Source organism: Struthio camelus, chromosome 5 (genome assembly GCF_040807025.1).
Source record: "Struthio camelus isolate bStrCam1 chromosome 5, bStrCam1.hap1, whole genome shotgun sequence".
NCBI classification, from domain to species: Eukaryota; Metazoa; Chordata; class Aves; order Struthioniformes; family Struthionidae; genus Struthio; species Struthio camelus.
Genome location: NC_090946.1, coordinates 34,146,860 through 34,170,054, shown reverse-complemented (window position 1 = coordinate 34,170,054; position 23,195 = coordinate 34,146,860). Strand labels below are relative to the sequence as shown.

The window sequence follows — 23,195 nt, the reverse complement described above, 5'->3', positions numbered from 1 at the left end:
ATTGTTGTCAGTTTTAAATTAAACTTCAGGGTGTGTGGCATTTGTCAGGACTAGACCTACTTTGTACAGGTTAATCAAAGTTACAGCAACACCAGCATTAAGCAGCTCCAACTTTCATGCTCTATTCTAAGTCCTTCAATAAGAGAGAAGGCATTCAGCTTCTTAGGCAGCGCAGCCTGAGAAGCTGCACTTCTGGATTTACATTTTAACGTAAATTAAAACTACTCTGCAATACTATACTGAATGAAGAGTTTACATGGCCTTGAATTTGGTGGCTAAAGGAAATGCCTTAAGAATCACTACTTTTACACCACGGGAAAAAACAGATTGAAGTAAGCCTGCTGCTTAAAGAGACCACTGCCTGAAGACTACTCTATAATGCTGTAGAAAATAAATACAGGTTCTGCTGGCAATAATTCATTCATAAGACAAAACACAGCAAATACATCAAACTGCAGCATGGCTCAGTTTTCTTTAAAACGCTCAATTTTCAGCTGCCTAGCTAAAAACATGCTAACGGCACTAGCTGACAAGTTTCAAGAGGCAAACTCCTTAAGGATTTGTCTCCTGGAGCTCACCATGTGGCCAAAAGCTTGCAAGTGTGGGGGCTTCTCCACTAATCTCAGTAAATAATACATAGCGTACTGCATCACCAGCACAAAAAACAAATAATGCTTTCAGAGGAGAAAAGGGCATTTTCTCCTTTGCTAGCTGCTACAGTTCTCTCTTTAGGAAATAAATTGAATCTTATTACTTGTATTTCTATGTGGTGGAGTTCAGTTATTACCCTTTTTCAACTTTATTACTTCCACTAGGCTTCAAGCACGACTACACTCCGTAATCTACTGTCAGTGAAGAGGCTTTTGTCTTTCTTTTTAATTGCTATATTCTCCACAGAACAAGAAAGCTAGGATATTAATTAAAGATTACGTTCAATCTCATATCATTGACCATTCTGACTCCTCATGAGACTAGTGCTCAAGCACACAGAGTGGGGTGGTCTAATTTAACTGTCAGAAGGCTGGGATACAATACTCTGCAGCAGTGTTGCTCCTCTTCGTGAACTCTGCATGAGAAACGGCTTTAAATTCATGTGAAGGCAACTGAGTGCGCTAAACTAATTTTTAGAAAATACTTTAAATAAAAGCATGTTACTAAAGAGCAAGATGCCCTAGAGGAAGATAAGCGCATCAGCCACTGAGCTGCAAGTCTGTCTTGATCAAATTACTTTACAAATTTCAAAGCCTTATGAAAGCATTTGTTTCCAAATTTCTAACACTTGTGTTTATAAGCAGATTGCACTGTTTTGGTATCCTTTTTAGAGAATATTGAACTGGCTACCAAATCAAAAAACCCAAAATGCCAATATTTATATGTAACTGCAAGACATTGCAGTTACCCACAATTAATATATTAACATTAAACAATACTTTTGTACAATTAAACAATGTAAAGTTTTCCACAGTAAGCACAAGATTAAATTTTGGCTTAACATGTTCATGAACTATGAAATCGTAGCCACCTCCTGTACACACCATTAAAATCAGTGTACTGATCAAATATTTCTAAATGTAATAAAAATGATTTTATTTACAGAGATTATGAAGCTAAAGAAGAAAGAATTTCCACTCAGGTTCTTTACCTAACAAAGCAGGAGTCCCTAAACAGAAAGAAACTAAGCAAACAACCCTTCCACAATATTTTGCATGAAAATGAAGTACATGCCTGAAGAGTATTCAGCTGAAAATTCTTGCCTTTTTTTCTAAAAATGCTTGTCAGATTTTCTTTGCTGAATTGGAGAAAAAGATTATAGTCTGAATAGTTAATTTTGAAACTATTAAAACATTCTGCTTCAAAGTATACTCAGCTGATTTTAGCAAAAAAAGAGACAGTGTCAAGCAATATCAAGCAATTTGTAGGAGCGCATTACTTTAAACTTAAGGAAAATTTTCTAAATGAGTCCCTTAAACTCTCCCATTTTGTCTCAACTTGTATTCACATTTTTTAAACACACTATACACATTAAGATTTATAGCTTAATCGAATTCTGAATTGATATTTTAAAATTATCCAATTTTCTGTGGGACACAATTCCATTCTTAAGTTAGCTTTAAGCACAGATTTAAGTTTCAATGAAAGAGACAGCCCTGCTTCACTTGCATTAAAAACATTACTTTGCCCTAACGGGGAGTTTACTATGCATTGGCTGACCTGTGCCAAGAACCTGCCTCCTTTCCTCACCAAAGCCATACTCATCCAGTATCTGAGAGACTAAATTAGCTTTTCTTTTCCAGTGAATTCAACAAACAGGCCAGCAAAACTAAACTTTAATATTGTACCTAGAAGGACTGAGCAGGAGTATATTTTCATTTAAAGTTCCCATTATCATTCTTCACATGGATAATTTGAATTTTTAACTACTGAAAGGTTGAATGTTGTTAAACAGAAGTCCTGTGCAATCTGAAAAATGCATCTGGATAGAAGGAAACAAAAACCTACTGGATGACGAGTAGTCCTGTGTTAAATTGCAGTTGTTTACAGTATTATGTTAGTTGGCAAAGTAACACCTTGGTCTTCCCATCTCTTGATAAGCTATCAGATTCCAGTAAACACAGGGAATTATAGCTTCTGATATATGAATGCCAAAAAAAAAAAAAAAAATCATTTGAATGCATAGTGTTCTGCCCATACAAAATCTACAAATCCTGGACAAGACATGATGAAAACCAAGCAAAGTACATATTAGTCCAATGTATTATAGGAAATCAGTTTAATCACTAACCTTTGGCCAATTCTTTCCTCAAATTCAAAATAGCATCAATGTCACAGTCAGCAGCAACATATGCATGAGGTATAGTAGTTTTAGACTCTGTTAATCTCTTAGCAATAACTCTTCGGATGTTGCTAGCTGGGATTTCTGTGAACGTGCCCTGAAAAAAAGTCATATGCTGTATATTAGATATCAAGAAAGAAAACATACTTCCCTTTTGCTGAAACAGGACTCTGGCATTGATGTGTTGTCATCAGTGACGCTTGCTGACTTAGAACAGCCCCTAGATATCAAAAAAGCAATATATTTCAACTACTGAAAGTAATATGATTCATATCAGTGATTGTTCTATTCCAGTATAATGAATCCAGATCAACGCAACAGGTTATACAGAGTTAAGATAGTTTTACTCTACAGTATAGAATTAATCCTACTATTCTAGCAGACTGCTTCAAAAATATTTCTAAATACTCAGGCCTTAAGACTCGACTAGGGTAAAAGTACTGTTCCATCTGGCAGCTTGACTTGATATATTGCTTAGAGTACGCTTTGTTTCATTTTAATTGTGGCAGAATATTTCCTCAGCAAGCTATTGCTTTTTCAAATGAACACACAAGCTGTATTTAAATGCTAGAGTGTGTAAATTACTCCTCAATGTCACCCCTAAGCCCTTCCCATCCTCGCTTCTTGACAATTCATCAACGGACATTTACCTATATTGCATGAAAATGAATGAATGAAATGAAATGAAAATAAAGCAGGATTCATGTTTCTCCAAAGTCTAGAAACACACAAACATACTGATTGTGCAGGTATTTGGGGGAGGGGTGCATTGTTGGCTTCCAAACCGGTCGCATCTTCCTCTTTGGGGATTGAAATAAATTGCTGACTTGTCCCTTTCCAGGCAGAACAGCTTGCAAAGTAAACTTGTTCATGGCTTCAGTTTCCAACTTACACCAAGTATTGTGCAGGCTGGAATTCTGAGAGTTCTGCAGTTTGAATTACACTTCTGTAGAATCATTTACACGTGCTAAAAATTGCAGGCAACTGGACTTGGAGTTTGCGCGGCCTCAGTTTCCTTCCTTTCTCCAGTTCTGGAAATCTCATATAGCTATCTAAGCAGCAGTGGCAATATTTAGCCGTAAAAAAGCTGAAAACTTAACAGAAATGTTACCAGTGGAGCAGGTTGTCCTGGTGTGGAGACTGGTGGAACTGCTGGCCTTGGATAAGCAGAAGTCACAGCTGTTGCTGGTGGAGTAGAAGGCACTGTAGCAGGCTGGGGAGGGGCTGGAGAAACCACAGGTTTCAGTTCAGTGGGTTTGCCCTTCTCCTTCTCTTGGAGAAGTTTGAGAGCATCCCTGGTGATTAAACATACAGGGAAATACTGACAAAGAAGCAGCTATTTCAAAAATTCCCAAAGTATTATCATTTCATCACTAACTGATTAGCAGCTTTGTCATATTTGAATTTCTGTTGTCAACCCAAACATCAGAAAGGTGATTATTTTTAATTGATAATAATTTACTAAAAACTCAAGTTATCAAGAGAGAGACATTTAAAAAATTCTCATTAATTTCTGTGACTAAAAAGTCTAGAATACACACTAACAAAAAGCATTTGTGTTAGAGACCCATGATATTCATCATCACTAACTGTCAGTGTCCAAGGTATTTTTTTGCATTATGCTAAAAATTCTTGTTAATATCATAGTACACTTATTCAGGCTATAACTGAGACTCAAATAAAAGCTGTTTCATTTGTTACTTGTGATCGCTTGCATTTATGTAACTAATTAGTTGTGACAGGTTTCTAATGCTATTTTATAAATAATGCTCAGAGGAAATTAAGTCATTTATCATTCATGTCTTTATGCCCTTCTGAAATAAATACGCTCTCACAGAATTAGGTAGACTTCAGATGCACTTTGAAAGATATCAGCAGCACACTAAAGAACTAGAAACAAAAATTGAATGGTACCAAACTCAGTCTCACACATAGCTGAACCTTATCTGCTCTTTAGGCATCCTCCAAGGATCTTTATACTGATGTAGCTACCACCACAAAACTTTCCTCTTGTGGGCACAGTCGGATAGAACAAAAAAGCTCTGTTTGTTCTATACAACACCTACTACTCATAGGAGCTGACTTGCTCCAATGTATTCTTTTCTCCTCAAATACATACTTCAGTAAATGATATTAAAAAAAGAATGACCTCAGGATGTACAGTCACTGCTACTAAAGTTGTTACTTGCTTTACCAAATTGAAATGTTAGCCAAAATAAGCGTAAAATAAGTTTTTAGTATTTAATATAACTACCAAATTGAGGAAAAAATTCTAATTTTCATTTAATGAAAATCATCCTATAGCATTACAATGTAAGGGGAGGAGGAACAAAAAAAACAAAAAACCCCTACATGACACATTGTAACTTTCCTAGTTAACATATTACAAGCTACCAAAGATTATTTAAGCATTTTAGCTTGACAGTAGTAGGACCATGTGCTTGTTATATCACTTACATAATACACAGAATAAAGTTTTGTTTTAACTTTTTACATAATTTCAAAGCAAAGGAAGTGCTTTAAATTACTTCCCTATATTACGCCAATGACATAACAAACAGATGGTCCTACCTATTATTGCAATGTCAAAACGCTTTACTAATTTTGGTGGCTTTTAGTGTGTTAACTGAAAACCTTATTAGCAACATTGAACTTATTTTTAGATTAGAAGATTAGTCTTTGAAACTCATGAATGAGTACAAGATATTAACTTCTTTACAGCAGATTCTTCCAGCAGAGTCCACCTGATTTAACTGATTAAGAGGCACAGCAGTGTTAAGACAGTCACAGGTGCAAGACTGGGAGCCTGCAAATAAGCAGAGCTGGAGGATTCATCAAAGCGTATCAAGTTAAACAGATTTCTGGACAAGTCAGGCAGGTAGATCTTTCCTTAGAATTCAGAAGGGTTGGTCACATCTTTCCTTTCCAACCACTGTAAAAAACCCTTGTCAGCACAGCACAGGAATGGAGAAAGAGATGGCAAACATGAAAGAAAGAGAGCATCCCCTGGTGGCAGTTATTGTTACTAAATTGTCTCAGTCCTCTTGACTCAAACACCTGATTACTCAGTTCACCAGAGGCTCCCTGGAAAAGGGAGAAGGTGAGCAAACAATGTTATGCAACAGAAACTTAATTTCTAAGTATCAAATTTATTGCACTACCAGCATTATAAAAAAGAAAAATTACTCATTCTTTCGTAATGGCAGTTGAAAAGTTGTACTAAGCATGCTTCCCACTGTAAATCTGCACTTATTACAGATACAGGAGATGACTTTCTGGAGTAGGAGCACTACACATGTCCTGCATCCTATTTTCAAAGGGAAAGTGCAAATGACATAGCAGTTCTGAAATCCCCAATCACACTAGCTTAGTGAGAGCATGTCATCAGGTCCAGGTGGGAAACTGCTTCAGAAAGCCACAGTCATTACAGGTAGCTAGCCACTTTTTTTTTTTTTTTGGATGCATTTAAAATAGCTTGACAAATAGTAAGTAGAACAAGAAAGGGCAGGAGGAGTCTGAGACGATCAGCAACTGCAGCATAGCTCTCAGGATGAGAACCTCTGAGCTGACGACAACGAACGCGGTACAGTCTGTAACAGAAGCTCTGAGTTACTCTGTGCTGCAATTTACTGATTTTCTTGTATCAGTGTATCTCTGAAGAGAGCAGAGGATATTACTTGTTCCTTAGTAAAATAAGTCATGGTCTTTGGTGGAGGAGAAGATACTTGCTAAGTAACGATACATGGAAACACATGTCATTGTACATTTGGAACAAGCCTTATCATTTTCAGGATTTTATTTTGAATACAAACTAGCAGGAGGGGAATTTAGCACCACACATACAATCCAAATACTATGTTCACTGAAGTAATGCACTGTGTACAAAAAATTTTTTATATTCCTAATTTTATTAGGAAGTTTCCCTTCTAACTTGACTGAGAAACAGATTAGTACTCATCCAGAGCACCATGCAAGTTAAATTAAATATTATTCTAATGTTCAAAAACGGCACCTTCTCACTGTACAAAATTACAAACACTAACTAATCCACTTAGATGTGAAACTTGATACACAATCAAACTAACTCGATCGAACAGGGAACTCAGTGACAAGAACAGCACTCACTAGTTCCGGTTTCAAGTAAAGTTAAGTTAAAAAAAAAAAAAAGTAGCTTATAATGAAGCTTTTTTTGTAATATCCAGAGGATAGCAGGCAGGGGTGGAGGTAAGTAATGGTAACCTATACTGGGAGAGGGAGGGGGAGAGGGGGAGGGGGAGAGCTCATTACCACCGCAAGGATAATTGTGATAATTTGAAATGATGAGAGAAGTCACAGCTTCAAAAATAAAAAATTAGTAAGTCAAAGGAATCTAACGGTGACTGATAAAATACTGAACACGATCTTCAACGCACTCATCCATTGTGCCACAAAAGCACTACTTGTTCTTTTAACTGATCCATAAGCAGTACATCACGCACACAGTATAAAACAGGCATCGTTAGCTATAGCATTTCAAATGGTCAAATGGCTACAAAAATAGGTTTAATAAGTCCATACTGAAAATTTAGTCCATCAACTACATTATTTATCTAAAAAAAGGGGGGGGAGGGAGAGAAATATTGCCTTGCCACTTCAAACAACAAAAACATGCAAGAAGAGGAAGGTCTCACACAGATGCACAGAAAAATTAAATATCAGCTTACAAAGGGAGCAGATTATAGCAGCAATAGCTATCAGGTGAGACCTCCTATTGCTGTTACAGTAAGTTTCACAGTGAATTTAATTTAAAGATAGAAAAGTGAACAGGGAAGGACCCTGCTTGCTTACATAATTCATACTATCTTTCTTTGTTTCTTGTAGCCTTGTGACCTCCGCTCAATAAGCAAATTCATTTTTTAAAAGTGAAAAGTGAACTGGCTACAATCCCAGAAAGGATCAATTGCTAGTATATTTGGAAATGAGATATTGAGTCACTCAGCTATATAACATGGCACATACTTTGCTAACTTGAGACTCACATTAAAGAGTATTTCACTGAGTATCTGTAGTATCTCTCAAAAAAAAAAAATCTGCAAACATTTCTGTTCAAACTGTACATAATAGCAGAGCCTGCAGGCTCTAACTAACATTACTTCAAAGGAATGGTTAAAATTGCAGCCCGTATCTTAAAATGACATTTCAAAGTGAAAATCTTTTGTGCAGAAGAAAAGTTTTCGGGGAAAAAAAAAAAAAAAAAAAGGACTTTGCTAGTTAGATTACTATAGCTACAAAAAATTCTTTACTATATCTCCATGACAAGTAGGGAATGTTAATTAGGTGGCTCAAAGTCCTAGAGGGTTTCCACCCTGCCATGGACTAGTCACACACCATAAACTCCCTATTTTATCTAAATTTGGCCAAAGACTATAGGAAAAACAATTGGAAAAAGTAACAGACTTCCACTGCTTGCTTCTCCATTCAACTAACAGACTAATCTGTCTTTCTATATATGGAACAAAACTTACAGCAGCTAACAAGGTCTGTGTAGGTGAAATTCTGATTGTTCAAAAGATTGTACTGTTCAAAAGAAAAAAATTTACTGAGAACAAAAATAAAAAAAAATATATTCCTGAAGAAAATCCTCTTCTTCAATAACATATATAGTAACACAAAGAAAAATTTGATAATACGCCATTTCAAGGCCACAGTACGTTTTTATACACAAGTTCCTCACTCCAAGGGCCGAAGGCTAAACCCTCGATCAGAATACCCACAGGTATATTAAATACTAGAAGCCTGATCACAAAATAGAGGTGGAAACAAACATTTTTTTAAACGAAAGGTAAGAACAAACAAAAGATGGGAGCAAAACAGAACCATAACCATTACATGTCATTGCTCTGCCCCAGCTCAGAAAAAAGGAAAACTAAATCCTGATAGACTTCATAACGGAACTTCAGCAAAGGAAGCAAAGGATCCAAACCTGAAGGAGCTGAAGAAAACAGGCTACTGTTATTTTCTTCGGTCTCTGACTACATCTCCGAGTAGTGAAATTCTTTAGACCCACAACACTAGCTAACAGTGCGGTTTAGAAGGTGATAGTCACTGTTAGGCTGAGCTGGACGAAACGTGACAACAGTACCACATAGCTCAGCTGGGTGACCATAGTAAAAGTAACTAATGATAAAAGTGTCACAGGCTTCTTACAGTGTCTCCCAGCCTCCCATTCTCCATATCTTCTCGACTAAGTCAAATTTAGTAAGCAATTGCTCCATAGAAGACTGAAAGAAAAAGGTGAGTTTTAAATTATTGGGCTTCCAAGTTCATGAAAACTGACTAGGTTCAAAGGAAGAAGTAACGGAGTAAGAGGTTGTAGCTTTACTGCAATATCTACATACTCTTTAGTGAAGATTCCTCGGGGCCCAGAAGGAGTAATATTGCTTGGATCCAGCCCATGCGTCTCCAGAATGTTGCGAGCTGCAGGACTTAAGCGAATCCTAAAGAAATGAGGAGGAAAAAAAGCTATATAACAATAAAGGTAACTTCTTTCATCTACTGCATATCAACAGAAATGACACACTGTATGCTATATTTCAGCATGGGGAAGAGAAGAGAGATCTGTAAAAAGGCTGTGATACTAACACTGAAGTCACACTGAGCCGCTATCAAATTTTAAAGCAAGACTGAATTTAAACATGAAATAAGGACCCCAAGGGGGTCAAAATAAAGAGCAGAAAACTCATCTCCAAATTTCTGTCTTACAGCAGCAATACAACATACTGGTGGATTCTTCTGGAAAAGGGTCGCAGTACAGAGCTAAATACATCCTTTAAGATCAGCTTGTCCATAGTGACATAAAAAAATGAGTTTCAGGATCTCAGACAAGAGGGTTGCCCACCTCTTATTTGTTTCAGCAGTTGCATCATTACTGCAGCCTAGTTTTAATTATGTTATTATCTTTATCCTAGCTTCAATTTCAGCTTCTGCATTTATTTTATAGGATTGATTTAATGAAATAGATATAGTTGCATGATTCAGAATCTGCTTTAAAAGATTAAATATCAATCCCTCCCACAGTCAAATATTTCAATCATCATATACCTAAGATATACTAGTAAACCTGTACCTGTCATCTTGACCTAGGCAGGATATGCTTAGTAGTAACATTCCAGGCATAAATGGTGCTTAACTACAAAGAACTGTACATAAGCTAGAGAGCACCACTTCCCCATAATTTGATTTCTGAGATGAGGGGAAGGGGGAGAAAAAAAGTAAAAAAAAGGCAAGCAAACAACAGATTTCAAAACTCCTAGATACAGATGTGACAACATTTTCATTAAGTAGTAAGTTCCAAATGGTTCTCCCAAATTTCAGAACTGAGCAGAATCACAGAACGGTTGAGGCTGGAAGTGACCGTTAGAGATCATCTCTGTCCAGATGGTTTTTGAATATCTCCAAGGATGGAGACTCCACAACCTCTCTGGGCAACCTTTTCCAGCTGTCAGTCATCCTCATAGTAAAAAAGTTTTCCTTAGATTCAGATGGAACTTCCTGTGTTTCAGTTTGTGCCTGCTGCCTCTCATCCCATCAGTGGGCACCACTGAAAAGAGTCTGGCCCTATTATCTATATACTCTTCCTTCAGATATTTATACCCATTGATAAGATTCCCCCTCTCCGTCTTCTCTTCTCCAGGCTGAAAAGGCCCAGCTCGCTCAGCCTTTCTTCATATGAGAGATGCTCTAGTCCCTTAATCATCTTACTGGGTCTTTGCTGGACTCGCTCCAGTAGCTCCAATTCATTATTTCCTAAAGGAGACAATACTTGCACCACATTGAATCCTAAAAACTGTCCTTAAGCCCTTGTTAGAAAAAGTGTCATTCGTGATCACATGATTCCAAAAATGTCAATACAACTCTAATTAACCACCGCAGAGAAACAGATGCAGTCCTGAAACACAAGACTTAATCCTTTCAAGTGCTTTGATCTTCCTCCTACTATAGGTAACATTTGGGCCATGACCTCAATTAGTTGTTTTCACATGTCTTCCACCTGCATTAGAAAAGCCTACAAGCTGATAGCAAAAGTAAACATAGCAAATCCAGACATATAAAGACAAAGAGGTTAAAACAAACACATATACCCCCGCCCCAAAAACAGCTCCCACTCCCCCCACAAAACACCAAACAGAACAATTCATCAAGTAGCACATGCTACCAAAAATCAGTTTCCTATTCTTTCCTCTAATAGGCTGTGATTTCACAGCTTTTAAATGTAAACATAATCACCTCTGAATGGGAACTACACAGTTATTTGACTTGGTACTGAATCTAAATGACACAATAACCATGACTACGTAGTCAAATTTTTCATGATAGACTTTTATAATCACTAAAGTCATACTGTGATTATGAATAAAATTCTGCAGTTCATATCATCTGCAGCAATTTTTAAGGAACAACCTGCAACATAAACCAGTGATTTATACGTTATTGATACATAGCTAGCACTTTGGGCTTAATTTACTCCCACTCTAAGCTGTTTTCAGTTTGTCAGGGCAACACGAGTACTAACAAAAGACTAACAAAGAGCGTATAAGGTCAGTCTTGCACTTTCCATATTACTCCATGGCAGGGGGGTGAGGACAGGGGGAGGGCACAGCAGGGGGAAGAAGAGAGACAAATTTTTTTTTAAATATCAGAAAAGTATGAGGGCTTGGAAGGGTTTTGGAGTGTGCCTATTTTTGTTTGGTTTTATAGTTATAGGTAGGTAAACTGACCTTCTGGTGCATAAGTACTGTGTTTACGTATGATGGACACTAATTTTTTCCCCTCATCTCAAACTTTGAATCCTTTGTAATGAGATCACATATCAGAATAAAAGCATACCCACAGAAGGCGTTCTAATAAAATTATGCTTGTTGGAATCAATTTATTGAGCTTAGAAGCAAAGAAATATTCTGGGCAGGCAAGCTTTAATACCTCATATGCACTTAAACAGCCTCTGGAATAACAGCTTAACCCTAAGTGAAATGAGACAAAAGATTCTTTTTGGTGCAGCTCTACTGATCTAAGTAAGGGTTCCATTTCATAATGAAAATAGAAACTCACTGCAGTTTTCCAGGGTGATGTTCTAGCTTAGGAGGAGTTGAAACCGAAGGACCTGCAGGAGTTGAGGTAAGTGCAGCTGCTGGTGGAGCCAGAGAAGATGAATCACCAGCATCAGCTGGTATTTCAACCGCCTTCCAGTCCTGTCCTTCTTCTACCAGTAGACCGATTAGTGAGCCCAAGCGTACATTTTTACTTCCTTCCTCCACCTAAATTTAAGGCAATGAGAACATTAAGTTATGTATTGCACTGTCTAGACTAGTATGACAGAAAAAGGGTAGATGTGAAAATTTCGGTCATATTAATGACACTTCATCAGGGAAATATCTCCAGTTTTATCTCTACTATTAATAATGAAACTTGTGATTGAAATTAACAACAGTTGCTATTTTAAGGTACAGGGGAATACTAACTTCAGCCCCAAAATCCCATACATCTAAAGAAAGGACTCAGAATTCAAAGTGAGCAAGTTACACGCTACTGAGTAGCTCTAAGAACAAAGGCACACTAGCCGCTGAAAATGAACGTGAATGCCTAATCTTTGGCAACTAGGTTTGAAAATTTTGAGCTAAACAGAGCAAACGTACCTTGAGATATCTACACAGTACCTAGCATTGTCGCACTTTAGAACATAGCCTTGTAAATCCAGAAGCTAAGGGACAAGCAAAAAAGAGACCAACACCTGCAAAATCCACAGTAATAACAGTGCCCCATTACTTCTTTTTGAAAAGATAACATTTGCTTCCTCCCCTAACTTCTCCCCATACAATACGACTATTTTAACATGACTCGTGCCAAATAACAAGTCAGTTCACCAGGAAAATATTAGCACTTTTGTGGTATGTAAATCACTGTTTTGGAGAACATCTGCACAGATATCTTACAAAAAGGTAAATAGGATGCAATTAGACTGGATAAGGCAGATTTGTTCTAGGCGTTCCCTTTCAATCAAAAACACTTAATCTGTATCACAGCCAAAATAGCCCTATGATGCTTTAGATCAAAGCATGGTGGCCACATCAATTTAACAACCTAATGAAGGGCTCCTCAATAGAGTAATCATACATTTTTTGGAATGGTTGTGGAAGCGCAACTCTTCATGTCCTCAAAAGAAGTACATTCCCAGGGCATCAGGCCAGATGGCAAAACAGCCCTTTGGGACCACACACAGCCAGACAGAAGTTAGATTGTACAGGCCCAAACAGAACTGAACTCCAAATGAAGGAAATGGACATTAAATCTCTACCCTAAAGCCACATTGAGCGTACCCTTGTCTCAAAGGTGGCTGGTGTATATCTGCAATGCTGACATTTTGCAAATCACTATTAGACATCTGGAAAATCTAAACTAAAAAACAGACACAAAGTAAAAATATACAGAGTATCAGGTAGCATACTGTTCTAACCACTTTACTCAGGTTTTCTAGGTATTTAGCAGTCTATAAACAAGACGGAATGCTGTAAACTGTAGAGGCTGTAACAGGAAGATGCAAACACTAGAATTTTATTACTCTTATCCAAGTTTGCTATCTGCACACTGCTCTGATACTAACTCTACTGGTAGAACGTTTCAGATTTCATAGGATTTTCTTTCTCCTTCCCTAGAAGGGCCAACACCAGACCAAAGTAGGAACAGCAGAGCCAATCCGAGTACGTTCTGATAAAACAGTTCGGATTTACAATTTTGTCAGTCCCCTTCTCTCCCTGTCCCCAAACACCAGGTTAATTTTAGTGTAACTCTTATTCTTTAAGAGCAGTTATCATATGAAAAATCCTCCAGATTTGGATCAATATTTCTTGTTCTGATCTCCTGATGCATTCTTCTCCATTAATATTCTGAACATCTTAACTTCATTTGAGAGAAAAAGAAAGTCTGAAGTGTCAGTCAAGACTTGATCATATTATCTTTTATTGAGATGAGTTTAAAGTACCTGGGGACACAGAATGACAACTAAAAATCCTGAACTGATTAGGCTAATGCTGAAAAATCCTGTCATATAAAGGCCCACTAATAAGCAGATTTTTGTCACTCCATTAAAAACAACCCTGCAAGCTATTCAGATCAAATTACTGCCACCCATAATCAAATAAAACAATAGCTTGAAGCCAGTGCAAACACAATCTACCCGACCTAATCACCAAAACACAACAATCAGGAAAAAAACAGAAACCAACTATAAACATATAAAATATCAAAATTATTCACTTTCATAGTTTTAAAGCATTATCATACTTTGCACTGAACAAGGCATTTAGAAAACTAAACACGTATCAAATCAGCCTAACACTCAAATTTTTGCTACTGAATGAGTCATACCAATGACAATGCAAAACAGGTACAACCCGTAACTTCAAATAATTTCCATAACATATTAATATATAACAGTTAACATCTATATATGTACATTTATAATTTTTCTTAAACAAAATGGGTATAAACAAATTTTTTTTGGCATGCGCTCCCTTTCCTTTACAAAGGCTTGCATGTGCAATGAAGAACACTTCTATTTCTATAAGCAATCTACATATTATAACTGATTAGGTCAATAAATATTATGACACTTTTGTGGTGTAATGTCCTTATTACGATTTATCAGGATATCAGAGTACTGTAATGGTGCTATGAAAGCACATGCAGAAATCCAACAGAGAGAGTTAAGAAACATGCAGGAACGTTTCTGCTTGCTAGGCTTTGTAATGACCCAGCATTGCATGAGCATTCCCAGCCATCAACGCTGTCAACTCTCACTGTTTATAGCGGGCCTATTATCCTTTTTCTGATATTCATCACTCCTGAGGATGAACAATTATGTGAAAACTCCAGCTTTCCTTGTTTTTCAGTACAAGTTTCCAGCCCAGATGGTCACAGAGTTTACACTTTAAAAAAATTTTTTTTAAGTGTATTTGTGTGCACATGTATAATTTTATTTTAAACACACAGTCTTTGCAGCTCAGGAACTAGAAGAGACAAAGAAAAAATCGTTATTATTTTTCTTAACTTGCTATCTCCTGGATTTTTGACTCATGATTTCTACATTTTCAGAATTCACCATACCAGAAGGAGACCCTTCTGCACAAATCTCCGCAAACTCTTTTAATCTCAGATATAGAAAGAGCTGAAACAGAAGTAGCGTGAAGCTACTTCCTCTATGAGGCCACATAGTCAACATGAGTGAAAAGGATCTGAAGTTTGTTAATATAGCAACAAAGCATAGATGAGCCATGACAGGAAGAAATGTTGGGAGGATATTATTCCTCTGAATACTTGCAGTTCCCTCTTAGCTGTTGCCACAGCAGTACAGTGCTTTACACACAGACATATACATCAAGATAGATGTTTTCCCCCTACACTGGCAGGAAACACAGCAGGAACTTACACTGGCCCACTTTACAGTTGAAGTTTTATACAAAGTAGTTTCAGTTCATACCCATTGTCATGAAACATTTAGGGCATGATTGAGAAAATAGTAACGGATATTAGATCTTTCGAACAATCGTTCATCCTCTGTTCTCAGTCCAAACTGAACTAAGAAGTATTTTAGGCAAAAAATAGGCAGCGTTAATTTAAGAAGTAACTCTACTGAAAGAATAATCACCACCCTGAAACTGCCCTAAAACTTTCATTCACTCATTTAAGTTCTTACTGCATTTGATAGTGAAACAGATTTGATCATTAAGGAGAGATTCAGAGAGAAAACATATAGGAATATATGCATGTGTATCTATTTTATTTTGCTCTTTCTTAAACCATACATACAGCACTGTTCAATTAAGAAGAAAAATGTTAAAAAAAAATGAAACTCTAAATTAACCTAATGAACATCACATCTTTCACAGCATAAAATAGAGCTTTAGATAAACAGTTTGTGTTTATCTGACTCAATTTTCCCATTCTGAACCCAGAACTCTAGTTGGCACCAATGCACGTAAAACTGTTTCTTGTTTCTTTTAGGAACTGAGTAAATTTGAGCCCACGCTGTCAAATCAAATACGTTCCACTTATTCCTAATTTCCCCATACCATATCTAAAACTTCTGAGTATTCTTTGCAAGGATAGTTTTCCTTTCCAACAAGAAATCATCTCCCCCACCAATAAGCCTGAGGTCTTTATGTTATAAACATCACACAAGGATGATCCCTTAAGGATCATACTTGAGATGCAAAAAAAAAAAAAAAAAAAAAAACACACCACAGAATTTCAGATCCTATCACTCCTCTAATTTTTCGCTTCCCAAATATACCAGGTGTATGTAATTCTGCAGTTTTCAGGAGACTGGCCTACACTCACTCCATACACCAATATGCAAACTATTTGAAAAACACACCATTTCTCAATTCCAGAAAGGATGATTAGCAGAGCGTATTAAAGACTAGGTCTAGATAAAAATCTGTTCATGCTACTCCAGTAAAGCTGCCTCTCTTGCCATAAACAATCTGAGAGTCGTTATAGTTATTTGCCACCTCCTTTTCAGACCCAGCCCTCAGTGCCTGATTGTTACTGGACAACGTGGATATCTTGACTAATGTTAAAAGTCACTGCTCCGTGATACTGCCTCTATCATGTAGTTGCTGGAGAAGTCTGGTTTTGGACCACAAAAAACAAACAAATTAAAAAACTACACATCACAACAGCAAAATACACGTAAGGAAATTTTGGTATTTGGAATACATTTGGGATATAAAAGAGGAAACAGGAAAAACACAACTTCTGAAATACTAGTGCTACCATTAGTTACTGGGAAACACTACTAAACACACCTGACACATCTCAACAGCAGTGTCTACTATTCTTTTCTTAATATATCTCAGGGAAACATTCTAACAAGTCTAACAAAACAACATTTGTGAAGGCAGAATAGCAACTTCATATATTAAAAAAAAAGGAAGAAATTGCACAAGTTTCTACTGAGGCTATTAGATGCAAAGTAAGTTTCAGAAACGTTCCACACTGAAGAGAATTAAAGAGAGCAGAAGTATCACTCACCTAGCAGTTCTTAAAATAGTGACATGAGGACTAAAAATAGATTTGACAATTTGTCTGATGTGAGATTTTTCCCCTGGAATAGCAAAATACTCTCTGAAATCATTAGATGAGTTGCCTCACAGCTGAGCACAAAAACGCAGGAGTTTCAATGTCTATTTCATCCAGGTACAGAAAAAAATCCCCCAATAAACAAACCAAAAAAACCTTAAAAGCCCAGCTGGGAAAAATTACTACTAAACACTGCAAAATTAAAAGAAAGAAAAGTTCTCGCTCATTTACACAAAGTACTGTTTAAAATGCAAATTATCTTGTAGGAATAACACTCAAATGATAATTCTTTATGAAATGCAAGTCCTGATAGGCTAGCATGCTTCACTTACAGCTGTCGCCATCTTACATCCCCTTCTTCTGCACAAAGGCATCTATTCTGATGTTTTCCCTTTTGCAAATGATGTCCCTTTTGTTCACACAAAAAAGGAAAATGCTAAACTTACCATCACTTCTTAAAAAAATCTCCCTTACAGAGGAAAGTACTCTTTTTTTTCACAAATGATAAATATGTAAATACATGCTGTTGTAAGAAAACGCAACCGTAGCAGGGCTAAGCAACCTAATATACCAACCTAACTAGCTTCTGTGCCAGCAGCAGAAACACAAGTCTCACTGTGGGCAGGCGAGGATTTTGTCCAGTACACTGACTGGTCAGGGAACCTGCCTGTACTTATGTCCATTCTATGTTTTCTGATACAGCTGATTGCGACTGGTATCAATGCATCTGCACATACTTCTGCAATCCACACCTCTTGTGTGGACATTCCCTAAAAAAAAAAGATCAACCTGACCAAATGACATAGTATCTTCTAGAAAACAGTTTGCTTTCAACAGTATTTTCTTTCAGAGCATAATCTTAGCTCTTTATAATTGTAGGACAGTTACTAGGATTACAATGTTTAGCTGATACCAATTATATGGGAAGGTTACCTCCTATAATTTTAATTGAACTATTGCTTTAGAGTAGGACCTAACTTTCATAGATCCGGCCTAAGAAAAAGGGGCAGAGAAGAACAGCTGGGATAATTATTCGCCACCTTCAGGATAGTACCTCAGCGAGAAAATTGTTTTCACACTTTGTAAGGTGTTAGGTTAAGGTGTTTCACTCTCATTTTAGACAGAACATTTAATCCAGTTTAGAGAACCATACTTCCAAGACAAATCTTTAGAGAGCGCCTGGAGAATCATAACAGAACAAAAAGAATAAGAGATTTTAAAAATAATCCTTCTGAGGTTGAAAAACTTAGGTTTTTTTTCAATCTTGCAAAAGAGAATACCGTGAAAAGATAAGTTAAGAGTCTTCCAACTCATAAATGATTGTGATAAATGCAATAGCAATCAGCCGCTCTTCACAGCCGCTGCAGTAAAATAATACGTAAATCGGCTAACTTTTGCGTAGTGCTTTATTTTTGATGATTACGAAAATATTTTTTTTAGTGTGGATATAAAATAGTGTCAGAGTACCTAAGGAGTCTCTGTCAGTCTAGGTAAATTTGAGCCTTCTTCTGTATCGGTGGTTGCGTTAAGTAATGACTTGTTGTTTTCAAACCTACACATCTATAGCTCCTGGACACAGCACCTTAGACTGCTAAATTTGATCCCTTTTTATCCATCCTGTCTTCAGAGTTATACGATGCTTCCTATTTTGATTATATTCTGATCTTCTATATTATTTCCCAGGTTTGTACAGTAAGCTAAACGAGTCAAACTCCCCAGTTCTCAGAACTACAAATGGAGTTAAGCGGCAAGGACCACAACCACAATATTTTCTGGAGAAACTTTAGTGGTAACACCTGCAGACATAACAAAACTTAATAACTATAGCCTTCAGAAACACTCTAATACTTCTGTAGAAAGCCAGTCTCAAGGTTTTTAGTTCTTCTTCCAACTTTCCATGTAAATTTAATTTGATTGTGAAATAGTTGTATTAAAACATGAAATGGTGGAACAGAGCAAACACCAAGAAATCAGATACCTAAATTCTGGAGCTATTTCCTTTTTCTGCATATAATAAAACCTCAGAGCTATTTCATTTTTCTGAATATACTAAGCACCTCTCCATAAATCCTATTATATTTCAATTGAATGCTATTAAGCTGCTAATAGTCTCATAACTAAAAATTACATTTATATAAAGCAACATTCGCAGGCAGTGTTTGATACACGTTTTTAATGTGGAACTACAGAACAACCAAATTGGATTTTTAGATATATTAACAACTCTACGTAGTTGTTGGACTTTAAGCGTTCATGCTCAGGAACATAACTGAAATACTGGGTATCATCTCCACCTAAGGATTTAGAATATTACATAGAGTTAGAAAAATCTCAAATTTCTTGTAGTTACTTTTGGATCAAAAGATAGGATTATATGGAGCCAAAATGGATGAAGAACAACATTTTTCAAAAGAAACAGGAATTAGTTAAAATCCTACTTAAGCTTGACAAGAAATCATTGCTTGGTCTTTACACAACTTTGAATACTAAAACTAAAAATATTTTTAATTCCTTTTCCCCACAAACACAAAGGAATTCTTATTTTCCTGCATTTCAGACACAGATTGCATTCTACAAAATATTTATAAACTGATATTTGACTGATTTAGGAAGAAAAGGATTTTATAGCCTAAAAGGAATCACGTTTCATTTCAAAAATCAGATTTTTATAAGATCATCATGCTCTGAAAAACTGTTTTAAGAAAAAAACTAACAACATTGGTATGCAGATGATGAGTTAATATCCCTTTAAACAGATTATGCAAAACAAAAATAACCATTTTAAAGAGTATTACCTTTCATATTACCAATTTTAAACGGTAAAAATGTTTCTACCATAGAACATAAACAATCTCAGGGAAGAAGAGAAAACTCAATGAAGACATGTCTCCCCAGTTCATGTTAATGAGCATTTAGTTAATGAAAATCTATACAGTAAATTCCTTTGATCAGGACATTTACTTCAGGAAAATGGCAATGGCAATTATAAAAACACTCATATAAATAAAATGCCTAAATTGGAGGAACATTCAATTTAAATATTGAAATAATTCTGAAGCTTGGAACTCCCATGAGGCAAAATATAACCCCAAAACTAATTACAGAACAAAAAAAAAAAACACTTAAAAGCCCGTATGTATCTCACCATCTGCTCACTAACACTCTTCTTAATTGTATGCCACTCCTCTGCAATGAGAACAATTTTCACATTACAAAAGGCTGTCAAAGCTACCGAAATGGCTCTATGAATTGTTTTGTCCTTCCTGAGGTGCTAGAAATTGTTAGTTAGCGATTCCCGAAAATTTAAAGTATATGTTATCCACTACTCAAGAGAAAAATACTAACAACTCTAGAAGACATTCATTATTATATAGTACAGATCCAGTCCAAAAGTGATTAGATTTGCCTGCTGAAATCTGGTTGAGACCACACAAACTACTTATTACTATTTCTTATTCAAGCATGGTAATTAACTCAATATGAAAGAAAAAATAAAACAAAAAAAACCTTTTAAAGGTATATCTGACTAATACTGTGAACTATACTATATAATGGATTAGAAGTTTTTTTAAGCTTTGCATGTGAAAGATGGAAACTACCTATGAAGGTGAGTGGAATGTTAACAGTGGTGTATTTATCATGAGTGATCAAGTCTTGCGCCATAAAGGCCACTGCAAATATAGGTTCTCCTGTTTAATTAAAAAAAAAAAGTTATCAGTGCTGTCACTTGCATCCCTGCCTCTTGCCACCACCATCCACAAGAGAGGTTAACCATTTTGAAGTGATATTACCAGGAGATTCTATTTTAGCAAGGAAATGTCAAGATTTTAAAAGAAAAAAACAACCACAGATAAAACCTAGTAATCCCCATTTTGAAAGAAACAAACTGACACAGACTTTGCTAAGTTGTCTACAAAGAGGCAGCAAGATCACTGTTCCCTGCTCATAAAGGATACTAATTTAAATCCTTGACTGTCAGCTTACATTAACACACTTGAACATTAACAGACTTTCAGCCTTCCCCAGGAAGAGATATACTTTCCACATTTACTTACCTTTGCCTTTTTTATTTTACTAGATCAACCAGTGCCAAGACTATGCAAGAGAAACTACTTGGAAATTTCAAGAATTGAGAATACATAGGGAAAACTCTCACTTTTGTGGTTGGAGGGTCTGTCAACCACCAGACAGAATTCCTGAAAAGCACGTTTTAAATGTATTACATTGTAGGAATTATCTCTTGTTTTCAGACTGTTGAGCCAATATCCAGACAGCTGTCAGTGGCAGATGTTCTACACCGCAGCTGTATCATACCGCCCTCTATCTCAGTCATCAGTCTTCCAGCAGAATAGTTTGTGTGAACACTCTCTAAACCACTTAAGAGTCTGCAAGTTTGGCTCTATCACCAATTTAAAACTAACTTACTTTAATTAAGCTGTCCATATGAGATAATGAAACACTACAATTGCAGTCAGAGCTCTTGTGCAGGGAGGGAAGATAAAGCACAATTGAAGAATTTTACAACACAGTACTTAGAAGATAGTGCCTCATTACGCAGGACTAAAAAGCAGACCTTAAGCAATGCAGGGCTAGAGCTAAGTCCTTCATCCTGATCTGTGCATTCCAGCATTTACTGATTCCATCTTGGTACAGAACAGGATTTAAAGCCAAACACAAACAAGGAACCCATACCTATACTATTCTCTCCTTCTCCCTGTTATATATGCACATACACACAAATTCATATGCACTCCAAAATGATATTCAGAGAACTTCATATTGATTCCAGTTCTCATTCTTTGTATTATACCTCTTCAACATAATTTTTAAAAATGCAGGAAATTAAAGAATTGCCCCCGGCTCAGTCCATCTAGTACAACGTTTCAGCTTCAACAATGGCCAGCACAAGAGAATCTGCCATGTATCCTGGGTCAAGTACAATCCGATATTACACACTGCAACTAATTGATGACAGCTTGTTTTCTTCCAACTCAAAGCAAGAGCTGTAAGAAACTGTGATATTTCATGGACAAAACTCATATGGAACAAAATGTATAAAAAATAATGTAACTTAGTCCTGCTAACTGAAAAGCCATTAAACATATCTAGTTTAGTAAATTCAGTAGTCCAGTACTTGTACTGATATAAACCTAGTGATTCTTTTTCATCGGGAATGCAAGCAAGCGCATTATTTTGAGAGCTGAGAAGAAGGAAAGTTAACTATTTTTGAGCTGATACGCTAAATGACATAAAACAAACTACATCATCCTGCCCAGAAAGACAAAATTCCTACCAGTATTTTAGCCAATATGCCATCATCACTTGATTCCATCGTAACCACCGCTTTGTCCGTTTCAATTTCACACAAAGCATCTCCAGCATTCACCATTTCACCTGCAAAACACAACAAAACTTAGGAATACTTAGCCTAAACTTCCTTTGGGATCTACTTGATTGTAGAAGAGAGAGATTTAACCGTATAATACCAACATTTTACATTCTTAATACATTCCTTAGTAGTAGATATATAAAAAAAAATCATTAATTTATACAATCTCTTTCATTTTCAAATAAAAACACTAAGAATCAGAGATAAAGACTGCAGCAGCAGAACACTGACATAATTCATTAAATTTCAAAGGGCCACATTTAAAGCAGCACAACCAAGAATATAACCCTCAACCTTCCATATTCATTCCTAGCCATAAATCAGAATAAGCTATTTAAAGCTATGATTTCTAAGATACTGGTCACAGGTAACAATTATGTTACTCAGTATGATTTTGATACTCCAAAGATTGACACAGTTAACAATTCCCTAATTTGTTTCTACACTATTAAAGACATACAAATAAAAATCTCAAGAAATTGCATCTCTTCAAACAGCAAGCCCACAAGCTTGCTTCCTAAACTTCTTACACAGCCAGAGAAAGATCTTTTTAAAAAAATATGTATTTTGTGAAATAAAAATATGCTTAAATGTTAGAAGTAGATTTTACTACATTACACAAATCCATAAGTAGAATTGTTTTGAAGTCTACTTTTCCTCTGCTGTTAAGGAATATATATATCTGCTAGTGCATGATAAAAATGCTACGAGTCTGGATTCTTTCAGCAGATGAATACTGACTAGACAGTCAACATTAAATTGAAACTATATCGGAAAATCTTGAGGTTGTCGAATGTTTGCGCCTCCAACAAATTTTGATACACCTTTCCTAACAGAGTACTGCGGGGAAAAAAAAGG

The 23,195-nt window shown here is 36.3% G+C and overlaps 1 protein-coding gene across 6 annotated transcripts in view; it reads right to left on the bottom strand.

The window, feature by feature from the left end:
* PDHX (pyruvate dehydrogenase complex component X) overlaps positions 1-23,195 on the bottom strand; it is a 63,751-nt gene that overhangs the window by 22,693 nt on the left and 17,863 nt on the right. For all 6 annotated transcript variants that reach the window (XR_011141441.1, XM_068945460.1, XM_068945456.1 and 3 more), the window contains 5 exons: positions 22,242-22,342; positions 11,921-12,126; positions 9,211-9,309; positions 3,945-4,128; positions 2,783-2,930 (listed from right to left, as the gene is read on the bottom strand). Coding sequence is in view for 5 of the 6 variants with exons in the window: in XM_068945460.1 (XP_068801561.1) it covers positions 2,783-2,930; positions 3,945-4,128; positions 9,211-9,309; positions 11,921-12,126; positions 22,242-22,342 (738 nt within the window). In the remaining variant the exon portion in view is untranslated. The remainder of the gene's footprint in view (positions 1-2,782; positions 2,931-3,944; positions 4,129-9,210; positions 9,310-11,920; positions 12,127-22,241; positions 22,343-23,195) is intronic.